Raw genomic sequence first — 25,460 nt, 5'->3', positions numbered from 1 at the left:
CTCACACCGTCAGTTTAACAATTATATACCTCGAATTTGAATGATAATCACGTGCTATCATATTGTGTCGTCCGCAGTATTATTTCAGAGTGTTATTTCAGTTATAAAAATGATGAATTAAAAGATACAACATCATTAATATTTTATAAAAACTACTTTATTTTTACTTGAATTTACGGGACGTCATTATAGAAACCACCGGATTCACAAGCTCATTGACCCCTATAAATGCTACCCTACCCAATACAAACCAACACTCTCTCCCACAGAACTAAAACACAAAAACACACATATGATGGCTTCTCTTCAGACAAACCAAGAAATAGTGACTGCATTAGAAATGGAAACCATCAATAACAGAAGAGGAGGTGTCACTGATGGTGTTTCCTTGACATGGGAAGATCTGTGGGTGACTGTTTCATGCGGGAAAAAAAGCAGTAAGGCAATCCTTCAAGGGGTAACTGGCTGTGCTCAGCCTGGACAGTTATTGGCTATAATGGGTCCTTCTGGTTGTGGCAAGTCTACTCTTCTTGATGCATTAGCAGGTGGAAACAGTTCTTTTCTTCCTTCTTTCCTTCTTTCTTTTTTTTCAAGAATCCCAAACAAATTCTTGAAAGAGTTCAGTTAACCAGAAAATTAGTAACATATGTAGAAAATAGTGGATTTGCTTGAAATTCTGTTACATTGGAAAACAGTTTGAAAACTGCTTCTACGATAAAAATACAAAATCTTAAATATAAATCAATATTTTTTCATATAAATAGTGGTTTTTCAACCATCTCTGGAGCCTGCAAATTTGGGATGTTTCGTTCCTTTGATCACCTTTTATATCATTTTCTCAATAATTGCTTTGCTGTACATAAACATATCTTTGCCAACATATAGTTACTCAAAGGTGACTCCATTTGCCTGTTTAGTGTATTTAAAAAACTCAAATTTTTACAGCATTTATTTTAACACTTTCGACAGAATAAGATTGTTATGTAGCTAGTTCCCATTTTCATCAAGATTTGACTTAAAAGGATAGATATAACTTCATAAGGAATGCAATGGCCACCACAGAAATAAATTAACATAATTTTGTTTCCTTTGGAAAAAAGAACATCAAACAAATCCAGCAAATATCATTTTTGGACTTCCATTATTAATTAATTTGCCCTTCATTTGGATTTATTTTTTGAATGCTTTGGGACACTATATGATTTAAATTGAATTTTTTTTAATTTCTTAGTAATTTAATTATAAAATACATATTTGCTGCAGGAAGACTAAGTTCAAGTACAAAACAAACAGGAGATATTCTAATCAACGGTCATAAAGAAAGGCTGGCTTATGGCACATCAGTAAGAAGCTTTTTTTTTTTTTTTTTTCAAATAAAAATGGAAGAAATTAAAAGAAAAACATCTAAACTTTTTAGCGAGGGTATTCAAGAATAATCACCTTGTCTTACAATTGAAAGCTCAATTCCATCTTGACTAATTGGAAGTTACTGTCAACTAGGCAGTGGCGGATATATATTATAGAAACAGGGTCGATTGACTCCTCTTTTTTCGCAATTTCTTTTTGATATACATGTATTTTTTTTTTTCAATTGATCCCTCTTAAAATTTCGAATAAACTTTCTTTATTATAGTTTATTATATATTGACTCCGGAAAATTTTTTTCCTGGATCGGCCATTGCAACTAGGCATATGTAACTCAAGATGACACCTTGATCACAACATTAACTGTAAAAGAAGCTGTTTACTACTCAGCTCAGCTTCAATTGCCAGACTCAATGTCAAAGAAAGAAAAGAAAGAAAGAGCAGAAAGGACAATAAGAGAAATGGGTTTACAAGATTCAGTCAACACAAGAATTGGAGGTTGGGGAGCTAAAGGCCTAAGTGGTGGACAAAAGAGGAGAGTTAGCATTTGCATTGAGATTTTAACACACCCTAAACTTCTCTTTCTTGATGAGCCCACAAGTGGCCTTGACAGTGCAGCTTCTTATTATGTTATGAGCAGAATTGCTACTTTGGAGCAAAAAGATGGGATTAGAAGAACTATAATTGCATCTATTCATCAACCTAGTACTGAAGTGTTTGAACTTTTTAATACTCTTTGTCTCCTTTCTTCTGGTAAAGTTGTCTATTTTGGCCCTGCTTCTGCTGCTAATCAGGTAAATATATAGTTTATATTAGTTGCAGAATTTAGTTAGTCAATGAATTTAAATTTTAAATATTAACTAACTTTTTGTTTTTTGTTTTTGCATCAAATACACAGTTCTTTGCTTTGAATGGGTTCCCTTGCCCTACTCTACGCAACCCTTCCGATCATTTCTTGAAAACCATAAACAAAGATTTTGAAAAGGTATATATATTATTCACTCTTTTAAGTATTTGGTTTTATTTTAGGCCAAGTGTTTATATATATATATATATATATAATTTGTGAGACTAATTTGGTTTGGTTTTATAGTTTGAACTAAATGTGAACCGACTCAAACCCTGATTTGGTTATTTTGAACTATTCAGAATCAAAATTCATATTGTTAACTAACCAAGCTAAATCGAATAAAACCAATATACAAGTGATATATTAGTTTCCATATATGTTTCCACGTTTGAACTGGGGTAATATTTAAGTAAAATCTTTTCAACAATAGTGTTGATTTTAAATTTCAAACCCTTAATCTTGCAAGTAAAGTTCGTCTTGACGATAGAATTGAAAAAGATAACATTTTTTGTGAGACAGACTATTAGCAAAATCTCAATATTGGACGTCTAAATCTCAATATTGTATCCTGAGCCTGAGTACTATATTATCTTAAAACTAAACTCTTAGGATACTTAAGAACGGTGATTGATTGTGTTTTGTACAAAATTAACAGGATCCTGAAGAAGGTTTAGGAGGTGCAATGACCACAGAGGAAGCAATCACTATTCTTACAAAGTCATACAAATCATCCAACAATTGTCAAGAAGTTCGAAGGCAAGTAGCCGAAATATGTAAACATAAACAAGTGAGTACGTAGTGAACAAGGTTTTTTATCTACAAACCAAAAACAACCTTATTTATGTAAGAAAGAAACGAAGATTGAAAATGAAATGGATATTGCAGGATTTTGGAGCATTGGAAAAGAAAAGACAGCGTGCTAGCTTCTTCATTCAATGTGTCGTTCTTACAAAAAGATCATCTATAAACATGTTTCGTGATCTGGGTTATTACTGGCTGCGTCTTGCTATTTATATTGCCCTAGCTATTGGCCTTGCCACTCTTTTTTCTCACCTTGGATTTAGTTATAACTCCATTAAGGTAATAAGATACAAAATATAGGATATGGACAATAACAATATATGAAATTGGCTTAATGATTGGTTAATTTATTTTTGTTCTGTCAAATCAAATATTTCAGGATAGATGCTCATTGTTGGCGTTTATAGCTTCTTTCTTAACGTTCATGACCATTGGTGGATTCCCTTCTTTTGTGGAGGACATGAAGGTATACGCTGATCTTTTTCAATTTTAGGCTCCATTTGATTTAATAAAATAACTTGCAGAAAAATATTTTTTATAATTTTCTGTTGTTTGGGGCGTTAAGGAAAATAAGTCAACGGACAATATTTTTCTGATCAAAGGAAAATTAAGTCATTTTTTAAGGAAAACAATTTTCCATTTTCGAGAGAAAAATATTTTCTGGATATTGGTAAACCTTATAAATCTATATTTTTTAATTTATTAATCATTATAGTCACTACCACCAGTCACCATTTGCCACCGACCACCACCACCGGCCACCAGCGACTTTTATAATTTACATTTTTTTGTATTTTTTTCATATTTAAGAATAAAATTTTTAAATTATAAAATTTCTATTATTGTTAATATTTTTTATGGTCTTATGAGATAAAGATTTTAATATTTTTAACTAATTTTCAATATTACAACCAAACAACGAAAAATAGTGTTTAGCGTTTTTACTACTTAAAAAATTATAGCCGAACATACCTGTAATGCAATAGTCAATGGAAAAAAAAAAAAATACTAATTCAAGATTCTTTCTCTTATGCAATGCAGGTATTTCAAAGGGAAACGTTAAATGGGCATTATGGAACCATTGCATTTGTAGTTGGCAACACTTTTTCTGGAATACCATATTTGGTACTAATATCACTAATTCCAGGAGCAGTAACTTATTATCTTCCTGGACTACAAAGGGGAATTGAACACTTCATATTCTTCATTTTAGCAATATTAGCATGTCTGATGCTAGTTGAAAGCTTAATGATGATTGTGGCAGGTCTTGTGCCCAATTTTCTAATGGGTATAATAACTGGAGCAGGGCTTCAAGGACTAATGATGTTAGCTGGTGGGTTTTTCAGGTTACCTAATGACCTTCCAATACCATTTTGGAAATACCCAATGTATTATATTGCTTTCCATAGATATGCATACCAAGGTTTGTTTAAAAATGAATTTGAAGGGCTAAAATTTGCAAATTATATATCAGGAGGGCCAAAGATGATAAGTGGTGAAGAGATTTTGAGAGATGATTGGCAAGTGGAATTGAGTTATTCTAAATGGGTTGATCTTGCCATTTTGTTTGGAATGGTTGTTTTATATAGGGTTTTGTTTTTGGTTATTATAAAGATTAAGGAGAAGGTTAAGCCTTTGATTAGTGATTTTATGTCAGTGCCTCCTAAGCAAACAATACAAGTTATGGAGAATCCTATGGCTACACCTTTACATGTGGAGATTTTGTAGAATTAGCATATGAGTTTTATTACTATGTAATTGTAATTGTACAAGGTACAATGTACGAGGATGAATTTTGTTTGCTTCTTGTGTCTTTTTTCAATGTCATAATATGTTTATAAAGTTTCTAAACTTCAATTTTAGTATATTGAAGCCATCTAAATAAAAATTTAGTAATATAAGTTGTTTTTATTTTCAAATAAAAATATCAAGTAAGAATTTCAATCTTATAAATTTAAATAATTAAGTTAAATGCATTATTTCACCGTAAAGTCTCCTATCATCTCCGTTTCTTATTAAATTCTCATAAAAAGAAAAGAAAGAAAGATTTTTTAGGCTTAAATCCTTATCAATTTTTTTTAATTGATAAGACACGTAATTCATATATTTAAATTTCATTTAAAATTGATTAGAATTTTAATTGAAGATTTCCCCTAAAAGAAATTGAAGACCACACTAAAATTAATTAATTAAATTTGTATTTTTTGTTAAAAAAATAAAAGTTATGCTACAATTGAAAAATATGTTAAAAATATAATATTTTTTAATGTAATAATATATTTAACATTATAACATCTTTTCTAATTCAATTTTATGTCCAAAAATATCAACCCTATATGTAATAAAAACAGAAAGATCATAGATTTTGTTATTTGGTATCGCTACCATCAGGGACAGAGAGAGAAACAGAGAAAAAATGGAGGCAGAGGATACGCTCATGGCTGGGACAGATGACAACGAAGCTGTACCGGTTATTTCTATGAGCCTTCACTTTCCTTCTGTTTCTTTCATTCTTTTCTTGGATCTTTCTTGTCCTGATATTATGTGCTGCCTAAATTTCCCATTGTTCAATTCACATGAAACCCTAATTTGGGTGTTTTTCCTTTTATTTTGTTCTCCTCTGTAATCAATTGCAGGAGCTCGATGACATGAAGAAGAGATTGAAAGAAATGGAGGATGAAGCTGCTGCTCTGCGGGAGATGCAAGCCAAAGTCGAGAAGGAGATGGGTTCTGCGCAAGGTACCATTTATACAATTTTTTTCAAGAATATTTATGTTTATGTTTATATGCAAATGTATTATTGAGAGTAGGTAAATGAAATAATTGATTCAATGCGTTCATTATTTCTATACGTTTTCATTTTGTTCTTTTTTTGGTTGCGAGATTGTATATTTCTAGTTATTTGTATCTCTGAAGTTGTACATCCATTATGTCAAATGCATATTAAGGTTCTATTTTAAGTTATTCAATCTGTAAAGATTTTGATCGTGTTTGATTGCTTCATAAAATTGTATGTGTTGAAAATTAAGGCATTTTTGTTATGACAGTTTTTGGTTAGTTAGAACCAGGCTAGATCTTGCCATGATTGATGAGTTTATAATGGATACTAGAAGAATTGATTTACCTTTATGGTGTGGTTTGTGTATAGATGATGAACTCATTAGTTTCTTTTTCCACATGTGATTGGAATCTTGAATGAGATTTGTTCATTGGGAATTTAGGAAGGATGAAATTTCAGAGGAATGTAATGTAATAAAGTTTAGAGCTCCTATTTAAAAATAAAAATACGTGTTACATTTTTTAGTTTCTCTTCTGCAGTTGTAACTTGATCATATTTGAGATGTAGAATTCTATTCATTCGCAAATTTGTAAGAATTTCCATAGGGATGAGAATCTTTATAGATTTGAATCAGTAGGTGATCGACAGGATTGTATTTGTTATTCCTTCCAAGCACTTTCAGTGACTAAAATTGTTATTCTATGTGTTTAGCAGTGACAATGCAACCACCTAACATGCTTCAACAATATTTTGTTATTAATATAAGTTGATGAGATTGTGAATGAACGCTGCAATCTTTTTATTGAATTTCTCGATTTATGATTGTTTTATGCTTATTTTTTATTTGTTGAAATAAGGTAAATAAGAGAAATTACCATAAAGATCACTAACTATGGCCTTATGACATTTCTCTCCCTGGCCTTCTGTCTTATTCATTTTGTGCAACTAGATCCTGCTGCTGGTACATCTCAAGCAAGTAGAGAGGAAGTTGATTCTCGATCAGTGTTTGTTGGCAATGTGAGGTCACTTTTCCTTTTTTAACATTTTGGTTTTCATTGTTATAAAAGCCATGAAATGTAAATTCATGTCTGCACTTCATAACTGCATATTAGCATTAGCCTTCAGGGAGGTGAATGTTTGCAAGTGCTTGCATATTAGTGACTGTTAGATGTCTATGCATGCATCTTCTGTAATGTGTGCATGTTTTTTTGACTCTAGGAAAATGGCAGGTTTTAGTGTTCATTGTTCATCGTTCATGCTTTGAAATATTTTTCACAAGAGTAATGAGGATGAGGACACAGTATATCTGTTGATTTTGATCTAACAACTAATTCTGATCCAAAACATGCATTTCATTTTTAGACTTCATCATATGGTGTGTTGTTTTAACTAGCGGATACATTTTCAGTGATTCTGAACAGCTTGCTCGTGATGTTAAGGAAGTTCACGTTAGATTACAAATTGTCGGTTTTGTTGTCTCCCCCACTGCTTATCCTGAACCCTGTGCCCAATGAAAGGGCTGAGTTTTCATCATTATATGATTAAAACATCTACTTCACCTATTAGTCGTCATTGAGCTTTAGGGCGTGCATTTAATTTTTTTTCCTTACTTGGAGGCTTATGAAATAGAAGAAGCAGAGAGAAAGAAGGTGAACCCTAGGAATCTGCTTAGCGTTTATTTACATTACAGATGACTGGACATATAAAATTGTGTTTATAGTTTATACTGAAAGGAGGAAGTAGGAAGAAAGGCAGAAAGAGAAAGATGACGGTAGCAAGCCTCTTCATCCCATTTTCTGTCGTACAAGTGGTATAATATGGAAATTCTCATAATTTTCCAAAAATCCATTTTTCACACATTTTTGCTACATTAAATATAAGTCCTAAAATGCGAGAGTTGGACAGTTAAATGCGTCGGAAGGGGCACATTACATGGAAGACTGTGCAGTGATCAATTATGAGCAGCTGGATCAAGAAACAAACATTACAAAAAGATAAAACTCATCTATTTTGCATATACTCTCGTTTAGTTTTTTGTATTTATGTATATAGACACACACACACACTCACACACACATACATAAAGCAATAATGAGCCTCTGGTTATGGTTTTCCATGAGGCTTTATCCTAGGTGGATTGTGCCCCTGAACCTTGTCGTGAAATGGTTTTTATCCTGGAAATGGAATTTTGATGAATTCAAAGGGGTTTTTGGATGTCACTGGGGGGGGTTTTAGCATTAGCTTTCTCTTGCATGTTTCAGCTGATTTTCTTCTCTTTAATTTGAATTTTTTGGTAAAATGAATTTTCCTTCTCTGCAGTTATATGGATTTGAGCTGATAACACCACCATTAATTAGATGGTCTAAATGTAGTGACATTTATAATTTCAGCTTGATAAAGAAATCCAAATGCATTTGATAATAAATACAACTGCTTAGAACAGAATTGCCTGATTTCCAGGTCTATTTTTTTAACTGTTATCCTTTCCTCAGTTCAGTGAAGATGTTTAATCTTCTTGCTCTCGGAATTTAGCATTCTCTGTATAACTTGTATGGGCTTTGAGTTTTAATCTCAGCTTTAAAATCCTCCTTTGACTTTCTTCTTTGACTACAATCGCAGGTCAGGCTTCATTCTTCAAGTTTCTGATTAGCTAGTTCTGGGATTGGGTCAAAGAGTTTATGGTATTAATAGCTGGGTAGTAAAAAAAAAGTGCAAATGAAAACATGGCAGAGAAAACAATAAGCATGAAATTTTGAAAAAAAAAAAAAAAGGAAAGAAAAAGAAAATTCGGGCTTTTGAAACCAATACTTTGAAAAAAAAAAAAAAAAACTAGAAAAAGAAAAGAAGTAAAGGGGGGAGGTGATAAATGCCAAAATCTTTCAATCATAGCAGAAAGAAAGTTTCGATTAGAGAATGTTGGTTGAGTAAAACTTGAGCGAGTTCTTGGGCTGGGATAGACAAAGGAAAAGATGTTCAGGAATCCTTCAGCCTAGACTCAATCAGGTATGAGGAGTAACATGCTGGAAGGTTGAAGACTAACAATGTACAAAGTACAAGCCCACAGTGCTGCTTGTCATGGAGGTTATGCTCGAGGAATGTGTAGGCATTTTGCTGCTTCTGGTGAGAGGTCTTTGATCTCCCTTTCTTCTCCTCGCTTGGGATAGATAGGGATATCTGATTTCTTTCCAAGTATTGTTATCTATCTCCTTTCCTACTCAGACGAGTGACTAAACAAATCTATTTTCAGAACCAAGTGTTTAAGTAAATAAATGTGAACAAACCAATCACTGTCAGCCTGCAGCGATGTATAACAACAATGAAAAAGTAGTTGGTGTCTCGAGTTAGCATTTCTCAACCTTGTTTTGTAGTAGGTCTCTTTATAAATCTTCAATTAATGTGTATGCATTGGGTGACAGTAGCATTTCATTGAGTAGCATTTCTCAACCTGTTTTGAACTCATGGTTGTTTCCTCTTTCATAGCCTGTAAATAGACTTGAGAATGGGTTTTATTGGTGTACCTAGGTCGTATTATCTCTATATTGTTTTGGTTGTTTGAAATAAAAATAATGGGTTTGCAGGAATTCGATACTGTAAACTTCTAATGTTGGCATATAACAACAGTATGGTGAAAGACAACAAGAGTAGCTATAGTTTATCTGATTCATGTCAAACTAGTTGCTTGCACGACTGTTTAAGGAATGGGCTAGCTGCTTTCCTGATTGCTCATGTTTTTGTTGAATTTGTAAGTTACTCCCTCATCTGTAAACGTTAGTGGTTACCTTGATCACAGGTGGACTATTCTTGCAACCCTGAAGAAGTGCAGCAGCATTTCCAATCATGTGGAACAGTGAATAGGGTCACCATCCGCACTGACAAGTATGGCCAACCAAAGGGTTATGCTTACGTGGAATTTCTTGAGGCAGAGGCTGTTCAAGAGGCTCTCCTTCTGAATGAATCTGAACTACATGGCCGCCAATTGAAGGTAAAACAAATCATTTTCTTGTCCACTCATCTTGTACTGGCCTCAAGTCAATGATCCAATTTTCCTTTTCTCCATTTATCATTTTTCAACCTGGGCTTTTTTTATATTATCTTTAATTGATTTTTGTATTGTGCTAGGTAACTGCTAAAAGAACCAATGTACCAGGGATGAAGCAGTTTCGTCCCCGTCGATCCAACCCTTATATGGGGTTTCCACCCAGGGGCACACATATGCCTCCTTATTTCTACTCTCCTTATGGATATGGGTAAGCTTATTGAAAAAGTGCTTTTAAATTGTTTTCATAAATGAACTTAAGCCTATTCTGTCTCTATTTTAAATGATGAACTTTTAGCAATTTTCTATTTGTTGCAGGAAGGTTCCAAGATTCAGAATGCCTATGCGATACAGCCCCTATAACTGAAAGGTATCTTGCTTGGGGGGGCATTGCTTTCAACAAGATACATAAAAACTGCTATATATACATATATTTAGCTTGTCCTTGTATGTCATGGATCTTAATGTTTTGGAAAGACCAAAAGGCAATGGCAGAATTTGCTGCTTGTATTAATATGGTGGAATATGCGAGAAGTTTGGATCATTTTAGTTTTCGATAGACAATGCATCTTATGATTTTGCAGTCCATGCTTGATAAAAACATATTCCTGCTTGGAAGTTCTCTGCTGCTGGTTGAAATAGGTTGTGTCATCCCCAACGTTTTGGCCTTTTCTTTTAGGATCCTTTGTTCAGCCTTGCTGTCTATAAACCGGCCCTTTTTTTTTTAAAATGGTTCATGCATGAACTGTGGTTTTTTGAACAAATGCTGTTTTTACTGCATTCTCATGGTGTATTTGCTTACTATATTTATCAAAACTCAAGCTCCATATTTCATGCAATCATTAATATTTTGTCTGGTGACTGGTTGTGTTGATATAAATAGCGATTGAATTTAGTTTTCTTGAAATTGTGCACATTATTAATTATTTTAGTTTTTTATTGAAAGGAAAACTTTTTTCTTTTTTTTACAAGATTTATTTTTAAGCTCCCGAGTCGTGCCAAAAAATTTCTGAATTTTTTCATTCAATAATTTTGCAACCACGAATTCTCCATTTCTATCTTCCGACCTGTCTGCAGGGGCAAGATGCCAAATTATTACATGACATACTTTTATCTTCCTTCCAAGTTCCATCCATAACGTCAAACATGTAAAGACAATATAAAAATCTGAAGTTGCACCAAATTAATATTGTGAGATTCTGCTACCTTTAGCTTCCAATCGAAGATTCACGGGCTCTCACGCATTCTTTAACCAAAATTTTCGTTATCATTCGTTTGCAAGAAGAATAATAAATACACTACACTTTGATCTTATCCTTGTGTCCTTTGTTTCCTTCTCTTCCTCAAGGTCCCACTCCCACCATTCCATAACGACCAACAATTCTAGTGCTTATGAGATGCACCTAATCATTTCCCCCCTCCCTCTCTTGAAGCAGTCATAATGGTCTCCCAGCCCCCAACACCTTTCTTAAAGCATTCCCTTCTCCTTCCTTATAACACAAAAAAAAAAAAAAAAAAAAAAAATTCACAAAAGCCAATCCCAATTTTATAACAATATTATATATAATAAAATATTTACTTTTTATTACTTTTTTACCCTCCTTCCTTTTTGAAAATCTATTTTACACGTCACGCAACACGACAAACCCCCCGTCCTCCGCCTATGGACAATACCAGTACAAAATATTAAACAAAAAAAAAAATTGAAAAACTCTATTTCCATCCCGCTATGTTATCCCCACCTTTCATTTATCTACATTACAGTACACCGAAATCGGTCACGTGTACATTCTCTTAGCGTTTCATGCCACGTCTCTCCATCAAACGAGCGTCTTGCATGCATTTGTCTGAGGGTCCCACATGGCTGGTAACAGATACTTCCTTCCATTGACTCCGTGTGCGTTAAAGCTAGCCCCCGTCGCCTTATCCGCCAAGACCCGGCCCGGATATCCTGGATATGACCCGGTTCCGAATTTACCAGTACAGGCTGAGGCTGCTTCGAGAGGAGCAGTGGGTGGGCCTTGGTAATAGCCGCTGTTAAAAGGGTTGGTAACGGTGTTGGCCAAAAGAGTAGCCAAGTTAATGATCATACCGTCAACTCCAACGTCTCCGTTAGGCGCCACTAACGGCGGAGTTTGTGGACCATAAATAGGCTGGTGAAAAGGCCAGGCGCATTGACCCGGGCACTGAGTTTCCGAGTTACCGACCCAAATGTAAGTTCCCTTAGCTGACCCGCGGGACGACCCGTGAGTCCCACACCTACTCATGCAAAATCTATCGACGGCAACGTCCTTCGACGTCAAAACGACGTTAATAGAGTCCATAGCGAAGTTCGTTTTAGAAGCCAAAGCAAGCAAATGCGATGTCTTAAGGATTTTGCCCAGTGTATACTGTTCATGTAGGATTTGATGGCCAACTTTGAGAGTAGACGAGCCACCGCGGTACTTCTCAGTCGTCTGCCACCAGGTAGCAGCGGAAGGCACCGGAGCTCTTTTAGAGCTCAAAGAGTTAATGAAATCGACGATTATCGACCTTTGGGCAGGACTGAACTGACCGTACCATATTAGATTAACGGTAACGTTTCCTTTCAAGAGAACACCGTTATGGTACTTTAGAACCAGAGGCTGTTCTTCAACTACGGCAGAAAACAAAGGAGTGATAAAACAGAAGAGAAGAAGAATGGCAAAACGGTAAATAGAAGAAGATGCCATAGCTTACAGGGGAAGAGAACTGTGAGACAGATGAATTCAAATTGGGGAAGAATTCAAGTATTTATATGGAGAAGGGAAGAGTAAAGGGTGACAGCTGTTGGGGGAATTGTGTCAACATCAAGAAATACCACGTGGAAGTATTTGACTGGGTAGTGAGTGTGAAGAGGAGTCTTTGCCAGGCTGTAAGGTTCTCGAATGGTGACATGGAGGTCTACAGAGGAGTTGGGTTTGGATAGATACTATAGAGTTTAGACTCATAGCATGGCAGTAGATGGTGATGTGAGTCATCATGCAGCGTGTAACTTTGTGCCTACGGTGTTACTGATTTTTACCCTTTTTATTTTTACTGTGCACAAATCCCCATAACACTATTCAATAATCTGGACACATAATGTTAAAAATGAACATTATTCCCACGCCATTATGATTTTTTTGGCAAAATTATGAGAAAGTAAAAAAGGGGAGGGAAGATGTTTGGTCCTTTTGGATAACGTTGTTGCTTATAAAATAAGTGGTCATGTACTGCAAATATTGGTGGTAGAAGAATCTGATCTAAATGTAATCTTTTAATAATGAATAAATATATTAAGTTATTTTGAAGAATTAATATATTAAGCTGATAGCACCTAATTAGGGTTTTTTTTAATATTTATTATTGTATATGGAGAAAATTTGAAATTATATTAATTAATTTTTCTTAATATGTTTATATTAGAAGTAAGAATATTTTCATATAACGAACAACGAATTAAAAATATATTTGATTATATTATTTTATAATTAATTAAAATTTATATTAAGATTAGGGACGGATTTATTTGTAAAGTTGAGATTGATGGTCTCTAAATTTTTCAAAGTTCTATTTTTCACCTCTAAATAATTGTTAATTTATTAAAAAATATACACATTGGCCTCCAAAAGTTTAAAAATTTTGCTAAACGTTTACTTTCTTGTATGATTAGCGTTTTTCCTTATTCTCTAAATAATTTTGAGATATTTGCATTAATTTGTTGTTTTATATTTTTACTTATTTTTCAAAAGAAGTTTTCTATTTCTCAAAGAAAAATAAAACCAAAGCAACATCAAGTGGACCCATTGGCCATCTGAAACGATCATCGCCGTGGATCCAAAACGACCGTCCATCATGATTCATTGCATCCAGGAACGGGCCCACAAAAGGCTCTGATTTTTAATCTGAAGTTTGGTACAGGAGGCTATAAGGTATGACGCAGGACTATCACAGCTACTGCATAATTGGAGAAAGAGGCAGCTGGGGCCCACAGGGCCATTGGGAGAGGAGTTGATGGATGAGATGACATCAGCTGTTTTAAGAGTTTATGTAGGGTGGGTGCAGGTGCAGACTTCAAGACAGGGTAGTGTTTCAGTGGTTCTTTTTATTTGTTTTTATTACTTTAAGTCCACGCATGATCCATAACGAAAGATTTCTTTACAATAAAAAGACAGCAATAATTAATTTTAATTGATTAGGTCGATTTTGTGCAGTTTGATTATACTTTATCAAAAAATTATTTGTAAAATAAATAATTTGTATTTATTTAAATACTAATTTCATATAATTTTTTTTAAGGAAAATTTTAACAATATATTAATTATTTTTATTATTTGATCTCTATTATTAATCTTACTTATGAATTTATATAATATATTGTTCACTTGATTTAAAATCTTAGATCATAATAATCTCATATTTTTTTCAAATCACTTATGTTTATTTTTTTAAATGGGACTCGTGAGAGATGCGTAATTCCCGATGCTCCGCCTGTGAGCTTCTACATGTGAAAATATTTTTTCTTGTGCCACGCCCACACTGAGGATTTATTATTTTCTGTAATCAATGGAAATTTTTTTCTTTTGTTTTTTTTTTTTTTTTTTTTTTTTGCTTTTCCACAAAAAAATAAATTAGTTAATCTTAACTTATGATCTTATGAACATTTTTATCTTACATTCTAAAGCATATAATCAAAGTGTTAATAAAATTATAAATTTAAAAACTTCATTGTTAGTTTGACTAGGACCTATATAACTCAAAGATTGATTTTTCAATTAATTGACAATCAAAATAGATTATTATGGACAGAATGACTAAATATTGACGGAATCATAAATTAAAAATCTTATAATTAGTTTTTTTTATGAGATTAGAGAATAGGAGATTTGAATTTACCACTGGGTTTGATGTGCTATAATTAGTTTTGAAATTAAGACTCTCATTCATTAATTTGACTGTTAATTTTAGAAATCATATTTAATTTTTTCTTCTTAGAATATGGAAAAAATTATCAAAAAACTATTCAATCAAAAAAGTATTATTTCCTACGTTCTTTTTATTTATTTATTATTTTTTTTGGATGTTCTAAAATATTTGCAAAATTTTTAAATTTAGTATTTTAATGACTTATTAAAGGTAAAGAAGAGCAAAATAATTTTTACTGACTAAATTCTTAATATGTGTGTTTTGTCAAACCATGCAAATAAAATGAGATAGATAGAGTATTTATTTTAATTATTCTTATTAAATCACGAAATTTCTCTTTTTTTTTTTATTTTTGTATCACACATGGAATTTAATTGTGTTTTTTTTCTTAACAATTTTTGCTCAATTCAATCATGAAGTTATAATTTACATGGAGTAAATTAATAATTGTATGAAGTTAAAAAAAAGAGTAAATTAATAATTGTATGAAGTTAAAAATAAAAAATAAAAAAAACCAAGAAGGCATAGTGGGTTGGTGGTGGCGTGGCGGTGGTGGTGGTGGTGGGGTTGGAGTTTTAGGTGGGGAATGGTCCACAGCGTTCTTCGAAACAAGAGGCGAAAAAGTTGCCGCCGTCCCCACATGACGCAACACAGCAGCTTATAGAAATTCTCCAAAAACAGCTTTTTTTTATTTTTTTAGCGTTTTGGGTTTCGCAAAATTCCCAAACACTCCACTACTTAATGGGGCCGGTGCCGACGTCCAACTCTCTAATCTCCTGCAATTGCCGCACGTGACTTTTTCCATTACATCTATTACATTTTCTTTTTTTGTTCTTTTTATTTTTCCCTTTTCATTTTAAAACGTTGTACTATTCTAAGTCTAGGATGAGAGATTACTATTTTAAATATTTCCTTTCCCATATTATTAAAAATTAAGCACTTTTAATCTTTTAAAATATATTATTTTGTTCTTATGATCAGTATGAAAATCAAGACTCGTGTAATGTGAAAAACATTCATTACTGGTGTATTAATATTTTTTGAGTCCGGTACTGGTGGAGTTCTTAAAAATTCAGAAAGAACTATCGTTGTTTATTTTTTGAGTCTGTGGGTGTCCTTAATTCTAATAATGCGGAACTTTTCGCTGGCTTTAAAGCAGTAAAGGTATCATATCTCTAGGATTTTAAATGCTGCCCTTCAATTCTTGAATCAGATTTGAAAGATGCTATATGTTGGCTATCTCAAAAGGACAAATGTCTTTAGAAGTGTTAGGAACATTTTAATAAATTTGATGCAATGCTAGAATTCATAGCTAATATCTCATTTCATAGTGTGTAAATTGAGAGAGAAACCATTTTGTTTGATAGTTTGACTAAAAGAGGTAGATGCAACGGTGTCCTTTTTTACTTGGATTTGATTTTTACTATTGAAGCTATATGATATTTTCTTCAATTGTTTTTTTTTTTTTTTCTTATCGAGAAGAGATTTCAAGCTGATATTTAGTTCACTAGATTTTTTTATTTAGCATTTTCGAGTTAGGTTGAGTTTATTGTAAAGCCCTAATGGTCTGAATTTAGATGTTTGGCTATATTAAGTTTTCCTGAATTTTAATAATAAAAAAATTACTAATAAAAAATTAGGGTATTAATATTATTAAATTTGTAAATTCAAAAATATAATAAACACCTTATATAGTTGAAACTACTGTAAAATGTTTTAAGATCAAATACTACTCGCAAACAAAAGTGAAAGAAAGAAAATCATAAACCGTGAAAAATGATGAGTTTCAAATTTGAGTTTCTTCATTATAAAATTAAATTTATTAATAATTTAGTACAAATGAACAGTTATTTTATATATAGCCTAAAATATTATTTCAATCGCAAAATGTTTAATATAAAAAAAAATCATAGACAAACAAAAGGCGGGGAAGGAGAAAAAAAAAAAACAAAGAAAGCAAGTGTAAATTGCTGGAAGTAATGTTTCACGTGAAAGTTAATAAAAACAAGACAAGGTCAGGGTCCAAATTGGCTGATTTTGGGATTGTATTAGATGCGTAGGACCGGATTGTTGTCGTACCTTTTCAATTATCATCCCATCCCAGGCGCATGGCAATGCCTTGATTCTTAAAAAATCTTCCCTATTACACGTGTCAAATTTTGGAAGAATTAAGCTATGGCCCACCGTGGACGTGCGTGTACAATATTTAGATGAAAACTAGAGGATCATCAACAAAGCATGTAACCGAAAGTTGTACCATATAAATGGATGTCTTAGTGAGTTGTACCCTATACATGTATATATATCATAGGTTTGTACTATCATTATCTTTTCTTTTATGTTTTTTTTTTTTTTTTATGAGATACTATATATCTTAGGTCTATACTAATATTGTTTTTATATGTATATATATATATATATATATATATATATATATATATATATATATATGTGCTTCAAATAAATTGACTTGATAATTACCAATTTTGAACAGTATAAATTCATTTTTATATAGAAATTATTTTTATAATTTTTAAAGAAAAATGGATTTGAATTTCAATTGGATGTTTAATATAATTAAGTAATAAACATGTTGGGATTATCAAATTTTAATTATATGTTTTCTCTTCATCATATAATTTTGAATGAAGTAAATTTATTTTTTTAATAAAATATTTAAGATTTTTTAATTTTAAAATTAAGCACATTGACATATCTTTAAAGTATTAACAATACGAATCAATTGGAGGCTTAATTAAGGAAGAAAGGTCAACTTCAGGATAAGGCTTTAGATTACCATTATTATTTTGTCTTCAAGCACATTTGTCATTATTACTATTATTAAGAAATAATTATGTATCATATAATTCCACGTTCCTTAAAAAAATATTAAATTTGTCTAAATTATAATAAATTATTGAATAAATTGACTGTATTACTTTTAATTTAATATTAATTCTCTAAGAAAATCATTAAATTGAAATAATAATTATTGATCATACAAAGGGTAAACATGGCAAAAAATATTTATTATTCATTAAAACCACAAATGTGATTAGTATTTTGGACAAATTATTTTCTCAAATGTGATAAGTATTATAGAACGGAGGTAGTATGTTCTATTGATTAAGTGTTTTTTTTTTTTTCTAAATCAAAAGGTATTTTAATTAATAAAAGACTGATTTTATTATTAATCGTGTAATTTTTAGATTTAAAGAGCTAAGATGTTTATGTTAAAACAATGCTTAAGCTTCAATCAAAAAGACTATAACATCTTTTATCTTAAACTTTATTCAATTATTATGTTATATGTAAAAAAATTCGTTGAATTCGCCAATTACTCTTTTAAATTACAAATTTAAGCGATATAAGAAAAAAGAATTCACTACAATCGGGGATTCAATACAAATTTGAGATAGGGTGAATCTAATAAATCTTTTATATTTAAACAATTGCTGGCTAGATAGAAATCTACCGACATTTCAAAAAGCTCTTAATTTTCTAACGATAAGATTTTAGGACTGAATTGATGAGTCAGAATACCTATCCCTAATTTGAATAGCCTTGAATTGGCACCCTTAATTACTCTATAGCCAACTCATATTAATTAGGTAGAGCCACACAGGAAATCTCATTTGGACCACTTAATTAATTAAGAAAGAAAGGGATGTGGTTTATTTGGTGAATGCATACATGAATGTGTACTCTATGGCAATCATTTGTATTTGTTAAGGGTTGATGGAGGGGCTCCATCAAAACCCTACCAAGAATTCAATTTTAATTTAGGGATGCGTACGACAAAGAATGTCATGAAACGACAAAAAAGCAAGCCAAATAATTCAAAAAGAAGTCATAGATTTGAATGGCCATATGGTTTGATTCGGGACACGCATTTGATGTCCACCTATACCTTCCTCACAGGAAATGTCTCTCATTAATGCACAAATTGACTTGTTTCGAATGCTTACTATTTGGGACCATACACGTGTATTCACTATCACTGCGTGCAAAGCCATCACTTGTACTCCTGTTTTCTTTTTACCCTTATTCTAGCCATTTGCCCAATACTTAATAGTTGCTTGTCTGATCGAGTTATCTATCTTGCAGATTTTTAACTGCATCTGAATTCTGCTTTTCCATTTATTACTGTTTGCAGTGGTAATAATTTTTTTTTCTAAAAAATTAATTAGTGTATTATGCACGGTAATTATAAAAATTATATTGATAATTATAAGATAGATAGTTATAAATACATAAGGAAAGATTATTTTTCAAATTTAAATAAATATTTCAAAGTAATTCAATAATTAAAGTATTAATAACTATATAATAGGATAATAGTACTATTCAATGAACTTTCAGTATTTAAAGCTGTATAATTCATATAACTAAATTTCCAATATAACAAATAATTATAAATAAATATTGATTTTTAAATTTTTTTAAAAAAAACACCTTAAGTTATGCAATAAAAAATAGAAAAATAAAGAAAAAACAAAAAAAAATTCTAAAGAACATAATATTAAATAAAGAGAATCAAAATTTTAACTTTGTCATTATTTTTAGCATATATATATATATATATATATATATATTCGATTTATTTACTATTTATTTATTTATTGGATAAAATGGAAGGGAAAAAACTCTAGAAGAGAAAGTTAATTGTTTGTTTCTCAGTAACCATGACTCGAATTGTAATACATATTATTTGATATATAATTAAAAAAGGGTTCTTAAATTGAAATTATTTATTATAAGATAAAATTTAACCTTAATTACTCCTAAATTACTAATCTATTAAAAAAACCTTGTGTAATAACTAGACAATAACAATTCTGAAAATATAAAACCAAGTAATATAGAAAGAATCTATCTACTGCGGCTGCATTGTACAATTGAATGGACTGCACATAAAACATTTATTGGATCATATGATAAACCAACCTGTATAGTATAGTATAGCTGGAAAATATACGATGATATCAACGCACACGTGTGACGATGACTTTTATTTAATAAGTTGCTTCAAATAATTGACAAAACATATCTTTTTGGTCCGCTCTATTAATTTTAATATAATTTCCTTCTATTTCTTTTTCATATAAAAAAAATCTTAAATAGACACTTGATAGTTCTGCCTCATAGTATTATCTCTCTTAATTATAAGATTATAACGCATGAAAAATGTTAAATAAAGGAAAAAGGAAAATTTTATAAACTGAAATATTGAATTGGTCAAAGTAAAAATTTAAGGTGTTATAAAATTTTTTTATATAAAGTACAGAAATAAATTTATGTATTAGACCTAATATATATTTTACATGTACGTACACTCCAAAAAAATGTGTCGGCCAATTGGATCTATACATGCCAATATTAGTATTAATTGTATTAAAGGAACAGCAAAACTAAAAATCAGTGTGTCCTACTAATATAATTATGACGGATACGTATCAGCCAATTAACAAATTGTAGCTGCGGGTTAGGCCAAATATTTAGCCTACTATTATGGAAAATGTAGGCCAACAACTCATTGCCATTATTCAAATGACACTTACCCAAAATTAATTCTACTAATAAATAGAAAGTACTTTCAAAAAAAAAAAAAAAAAAAAGAAAAAAAGAAAAGAAAAGAAAAGTAGCAATCCACTGTGATTGTAACATGTGAACCGTTTGGACCTTCAAAATTATTTGTAGCAATATTCCAATTAGCATAAGGATTATGTATCAAAAACCTACCCCAATTATATATTGGGAGGATTACGGTACGATTTTTATGGTTTACAAAATATAATTAGTCTGTCCCTATTTTTATTAGAAAATAAATTAAAATGTTTTTATATTTACTTCCATCAGACTATAACTATAAGGTCATTTTGTCTAATTTTTACATCTTTTTTTGGTCAAGTATTTTATGAAATAACGAAAATACTGTTTTTATTTTAAAAACACAAGGACGGACTAGTTGTATTTGTCTAAACCATAAAGACTGCACCGTTATTTTTTTTAGTATGATATTTTAATATATCTCCTTTGACTAATGTGTTTTCTTATTGACTTAATGGAAAATATGCAACAATTGGATCGAAAGATCTAATAGTGTAACGGAAGCAAAATATAAGAACAAATTAATATATTTAACAAAAATGGGACGGACTAATATATTTCGCAAACTGCAGGGATCATACTGTAATTTTTTCTTATTTACATATTATAATATATATTTTGAACAACTAATTAATTACTTATTATATTCTTGCTTACTCATTTCCTGGTCAGCGTTTGATATATAAAATTTTGGAGGTCTTGGCCACCATTGGATAACAATTTTCTTTTGTGTGACTAAAATGTAATTTTTTTTTCCCTTTCATGCATGGTAGTTTGAAATATTTAGACATCGGAACGATTATTAAGATACATGACAAAAAAAAAAAAAAAAAAATATATATATATATATATATATATATATATATTGAAAATTTTAATTAAGCCATTAATATTCAAGAAAAAAAAAGAAGAGTAGGGCTATGTTTGGAACACGCCAATAACTTAACATTACTGGCATTAAACTATTTTTCTATACTTCTTCTACAATGTTCATGGCAGTATAGCTTAATCATCAAATTCAGGATGTATCTTCAGCATTTTATTATAGGATAAGACATGCCTATACATATAGGCCCGTTCATATACCAAATCAATTAATGAAGAATTTTTTTAAAAATTATTTATGTTTTTTTTCTAAATGTCTTCATTTTCAATCAAAAAATTTATTTTGATATATGGAAGGGCCGGTCTGTACACTGGGTGTAGGTAATTTTTTTTTTCTTTCCTTTATTGTGATATTCTTTGGCATTTAGAAAGGAGAATAGCAGAAGACATCCATTTGCCGGCCAAAATTTGATCCCTTACAAATGCAAAACTATGCAAAATAAAACGACAATCACTTTCTGAAAATATACAGTAGATGGTGAAGAGCAAGCAATTGCCGACTTGTCATTTTGATCTATCAAAGACATATAATTTTGAATTGGGTTCTTGATTTAACTTGTCTTTAGAATCACATTTGGAATGACCATAGGATCTAACACAACTCATGCCTAACTTTCTTTGGCTTCTAGTTGTTTTAACATTAGGTCGATTAATATACAACTTGTATGCATTTTCAACATATGATCCAAAAGAGTGACACCCAATTTTCCTATTATACATATTCTAATTAACTAATTTAAATTTATACTAGTCTTTGATTTGGCTATTGTAGATAACACTTTAACTACATTGATGTGAACAAATACCCATTTTAGCATTTTCTTTTCCTTTCAAACTCTCTATGTCTTTATGCTTTTATTGTAAGCAACCATTGGAATACAAAATTGCTTTTATGTCTATACGTTTATATTTACATAGTTGATAATTAATTGATCAAATGTAATATCGAGATTGTTTTAGTTGTTATATAAGTTTATATATTTTATTTATTAAATTAGCATTTAAGACTGAACTACAAGTAAAACATTTTAATTTTCTACGAATTTCCCCATATTTGACGGTTTGAATCAAATCATTACAGATCGAATAAACAAAAGTTTTCTAAAATGCAAATTGTATTGAAAATGAATTGTGCATAGACCACGATTTATTTTCGTTAGGAGTACCAAAAAGACATTTATGCTTAAAAGTTATTGAATCTAAGATCTCTCGATCCTCGTATAAGTAGAAATGCCAACCAAATCAAATATCTCTAGTTTATATGATAAACAATTTATATATTCATAATTTTGTTCTGTCCTTTCTCATGATTCACGAGCCAAAATTAAAAAAAAAAAGATCTAATTTGATTTTCAGAGACAAATCTCATCAATATGCATGCTTAATATTATTTATCATCCATCTTAATTATTTAATTTCTGGTGAGTATTGCTTTAACTTTAAGAAGGCAAATTAATCAAATTTGTCCGAGTCAAAGTCACATAAATTTGGCATTTAAATCTTTTAGGTGAAGCCTTTGCCATACAAAACAAATGGACAATTAATTCAATACCAAGATAATGACTATTAGACCCAATAAATCTTTTCAATGTTTCAACATAATACAAAAAATTTGCTTGCTATCCTCATTATGTGTATATATATACATACATATATATATCCTCATTCTTTAATATATCAACACATATGTGTTTTCTATTTAATAAATTAAAATATATATATGCCAAATATATAAATTGATACATAAAAAAAAAAAAAAGTTTTATGGCTAGTGCAGAGTTATACTTTAAAATTCAGGGGCCAAAAGAAATTTTTCATAGTCAAAGTGAAGAAAAAATTTTAAAATTTTTTTACACTGTCTTATAAAGTAATTAAATTCTTTAATTTATAAAATTATACCCTTTAAATATTTTAATTAATTTATGTCAACATAATACTTTGTAAAGGATATTGAAATCAGTTTATCCATATTAAAATTAAAAAAATGTAAATATATTTTCATTATATCATAATCAATCTATTGCATTTAAGATTAATATTATTTATGAAATATTGTCAAAAAAAAAAAAATGTTTATGAAATACTCATAGCTGAAAGGACAATAATAGTACTAACACTGTACCTAAGAGCAGCACTCAGAAACCTACCGAAGTAATTATGGAAATGACTTGTCAGAATTATAGACTGTAAATTCTGCAGGACAAGATGGATACTTGTTTTAATATCAGATGAAGTATTTTTATTAATATTTAAAAAAATGTATTATTATTATTATTATAATAATATCACGTGGGAGCACATGAGAGTATCGTGTGAGTCTGGCATTCAATAATTTGTAGTACTGAATAATTATGTTACTCCTAATATAAAAGATCTCATATTTAAAATGTTTAATTAATGCTTCTTCTCTGATTATTTACATCAAATTCGTAGCTAAGAGTTTTTTTATATATTACAAAATAATTTTAAGAAATCACGAACAATAACATTATTCGCTAATTTCATTTATAAATTAAGAATTTTTCCTTATGAAATGATAAAAGTTTCATTTACTAAAGATTATTTGAGTTAAAGGGTTATTTTATGTAATATTTTAAAAAGAATTCGTCTTTGAACAGATATTATTTCTTTAATAAAATAACTTAGTTTTTAAATCAATAGTTTAATTATTGAATATCTGTCTCGTATCACGAGACATCACGCTCGTATTTTTTTAAAGACATTTTTTTATTACACCATAATCACCTTGGAGTATGAGCAGCTTGACGGCTGATGAATATTATTTATGAAATTTTATATATATTCGAGTCTGCAAAAGAGGCATTAAAAAAAAAAAAAATCTGAAAATGCTAATCTTTAACCATAAATTTATTAATTTTTCCTATAACAGGAAGTGCCATCCAGCACATTATTTTCATTAATTATTCATACTTGACTTTTTAAATACTATTTTATTTAAACTAAGAAAGATTTCTAAATATCATTTCATAATTATTAAATTCAATTGTTGCTTGATCATTTAGTACAATTATAGATTCCAAAGAGGTTGAAATGGTGTCAACTGTCTGGGTCCAGTAACTTGATTTAACCAGTCTTTGTATTATTTTATGTAAATTCACTTTGATCTGATTGGAACTGGTGCCCAGTTTTTCTTGGCTTCTTGACAATTTTAGGTTAGTGTGAGAATTTAATAGCTATGAAAATGAAACAATGGGGTTTTTGAACAAAGTTCCAATAGTTTTAGAAGAGAACCTAAATGTACAAAGAAAGTTAGAATGATAAGGTTCCATAGATCTTTGGCTACCCTATCATTGTCCTGTTGAATTTTGTTGCACCAAAAAGGATATCCCATATGACTAGTTAGCTTTAAATTAAAAACTTTTCCCCTTATATAAACTGAGTTTTCATTCATTTAAATTTAAATGTAGATCGAAGTAAAGTATATTAGTGGAACTCTAAGTCATGAGTTTGTCCTCCAAAATGCACACTCTTCCTGAGCTAGCCCCTTTGGCTCCACGGATGAACGGAAAGTAATCAAAACCGAAAAAACATACATGAGCATAGGTCTTGTGGAAGTATTCAATTGATATTGCATACGAAGAAGAGTACGAATTACGTTTTTATTCTTAGACCTTAGTTCAAATTGCCATCTGCAAATGGGGATCCAAGTTGAGTAAATTATTTGCAAAGAGCACATGAAAATGGTGTAATTGGGGGATGGCAATTAAGCTTAGCCACTCATTACTCATACCTCACAAAAAGTGAGGACATTTCATGAAAGTAGTTTAGCATAGAACACTAATATGGGCAAAAATCCAGCAATGATGCCAAAAGTAAAACATGGCTTCCTCTCTTTCTCAACTACCATCATTTGATTCTCTATTTTGGACTTAGCACTTGTCAATACTTTCTCCCAAAAAGAACGGTTATCTTGGCTTTTCTTTTTGATGATTTGTGCTTAATTTCCTTCTCTTAATATTGTTATTTTTCCTAATTTTAGTATAAATGATTTTATCATAAATTGAATTTGACCCAAGCTAAGAGTTGAGTTGTAAATAAGTCAAGCATGTTCATGAATTATTCAAAACTCCACTCTGAAAGCTTGTTTAACATGGTTAATGAACTGAGTTTAAACTTATTTACCAAGCTTGTTTAACAAATAAGTCGAGTCTGAATTTTAAAAGGGAGATCGCGACCATCGTTATAAA

The 25,460-nt window shown here is 30.7% G+C and overlaps 3 protein-coding genes across 3 annotated transcripts; 2 read left to right on the top strand and 1 right to left on the bottom strand.

The window, feature by feature from the left end:
- Positions 1-239: 239 nt before the first annotated feature.
- LOC105631721 (ABC transporter G family member 1) lies at positions 240-4,858 on the top strand. Its single transcript, XM_020678399.3, has 8 exons — positions 240-545; positions 1,264-1,343; positions 1,689-2,159; positions 2,264-2,350; positions 2,871-3,002; positions 3,101-3,295; positions 3,396-3,482; positions 4,058-4,858. Exons 1-8 carry the CDS (start codon positions 293-295, stop codon positions 4,742-4,744), a joined length of 1,992 nt encoding a protein of 663 aa, XP_020534058.1. The 5' UTR covers positions 240-292; the 3' UTR covers positions 4,745-4,858.
- A 469-nt stretch (positions 4,859-5,327) lies between these two features.
- On the top strand, positions 5,328-10,417 carry LOC105631591 (polyadenylate-binding protein 2). The gene is made up of 6 exons (XM_012213760.4): positions 5,328-5,486; positions 5,653-5,755; positions 6,745-6,812; positions 9,586-9,777; positions 9,915-10,042; positions 10,150-10,417. Exons 1-6 carry the CDS (start codon positions 5,433-5,435, stop codon positions 10,196-10,198), a joined length of 594 nt encoding a protein of 197 aa, XP_012069150.1. The 5' UTR covers positions 5,328-5,432; the 3' UTR covers positions 10,199-10,417.
- A 971-nt stretch (positions 10,418-11,388) lies between these two features.
- EXL2 (EXORDIUM like 2) lies at positions 11,389-12,590 on the bottom strand. The gene has a single exon (XM_012213759.4). It carries the CDS (start codon positions 12,540-12,542, stop codon positions 11,652-11,654), a length of 891 nt encoding a protein of 296 aa, XP_012069149.1. The 5' UTR covers positions 12,543-12,590; the 3' UTR covers positions 11,389-11,651.
- Between the last annotated feature and the right edge of the window lie 12,870 nt (positions 12,591-25,460).

The sequence above is a fragment of the Jatropha curcas genome, chromosome 6 (genome assembly GCF_041381405.1).
Source record: "Jatropha curcas cultivar XTBG-Jc1 chromosome 6, XTBG_Jcur_1.0, whole genome shotgun sequence".
NCBI lineage: Eukaryota > Viridiplantae > Streptophyta > Magnoliopsida > Malpighiales > Euphorbiaceae > Jatropha > Jatropha curcas.
The sequence above is the reverse complement of the archived record's forward strand: the minus strand, read 5'-3'. Positions and strand labels throughout refer to the sequence as shown.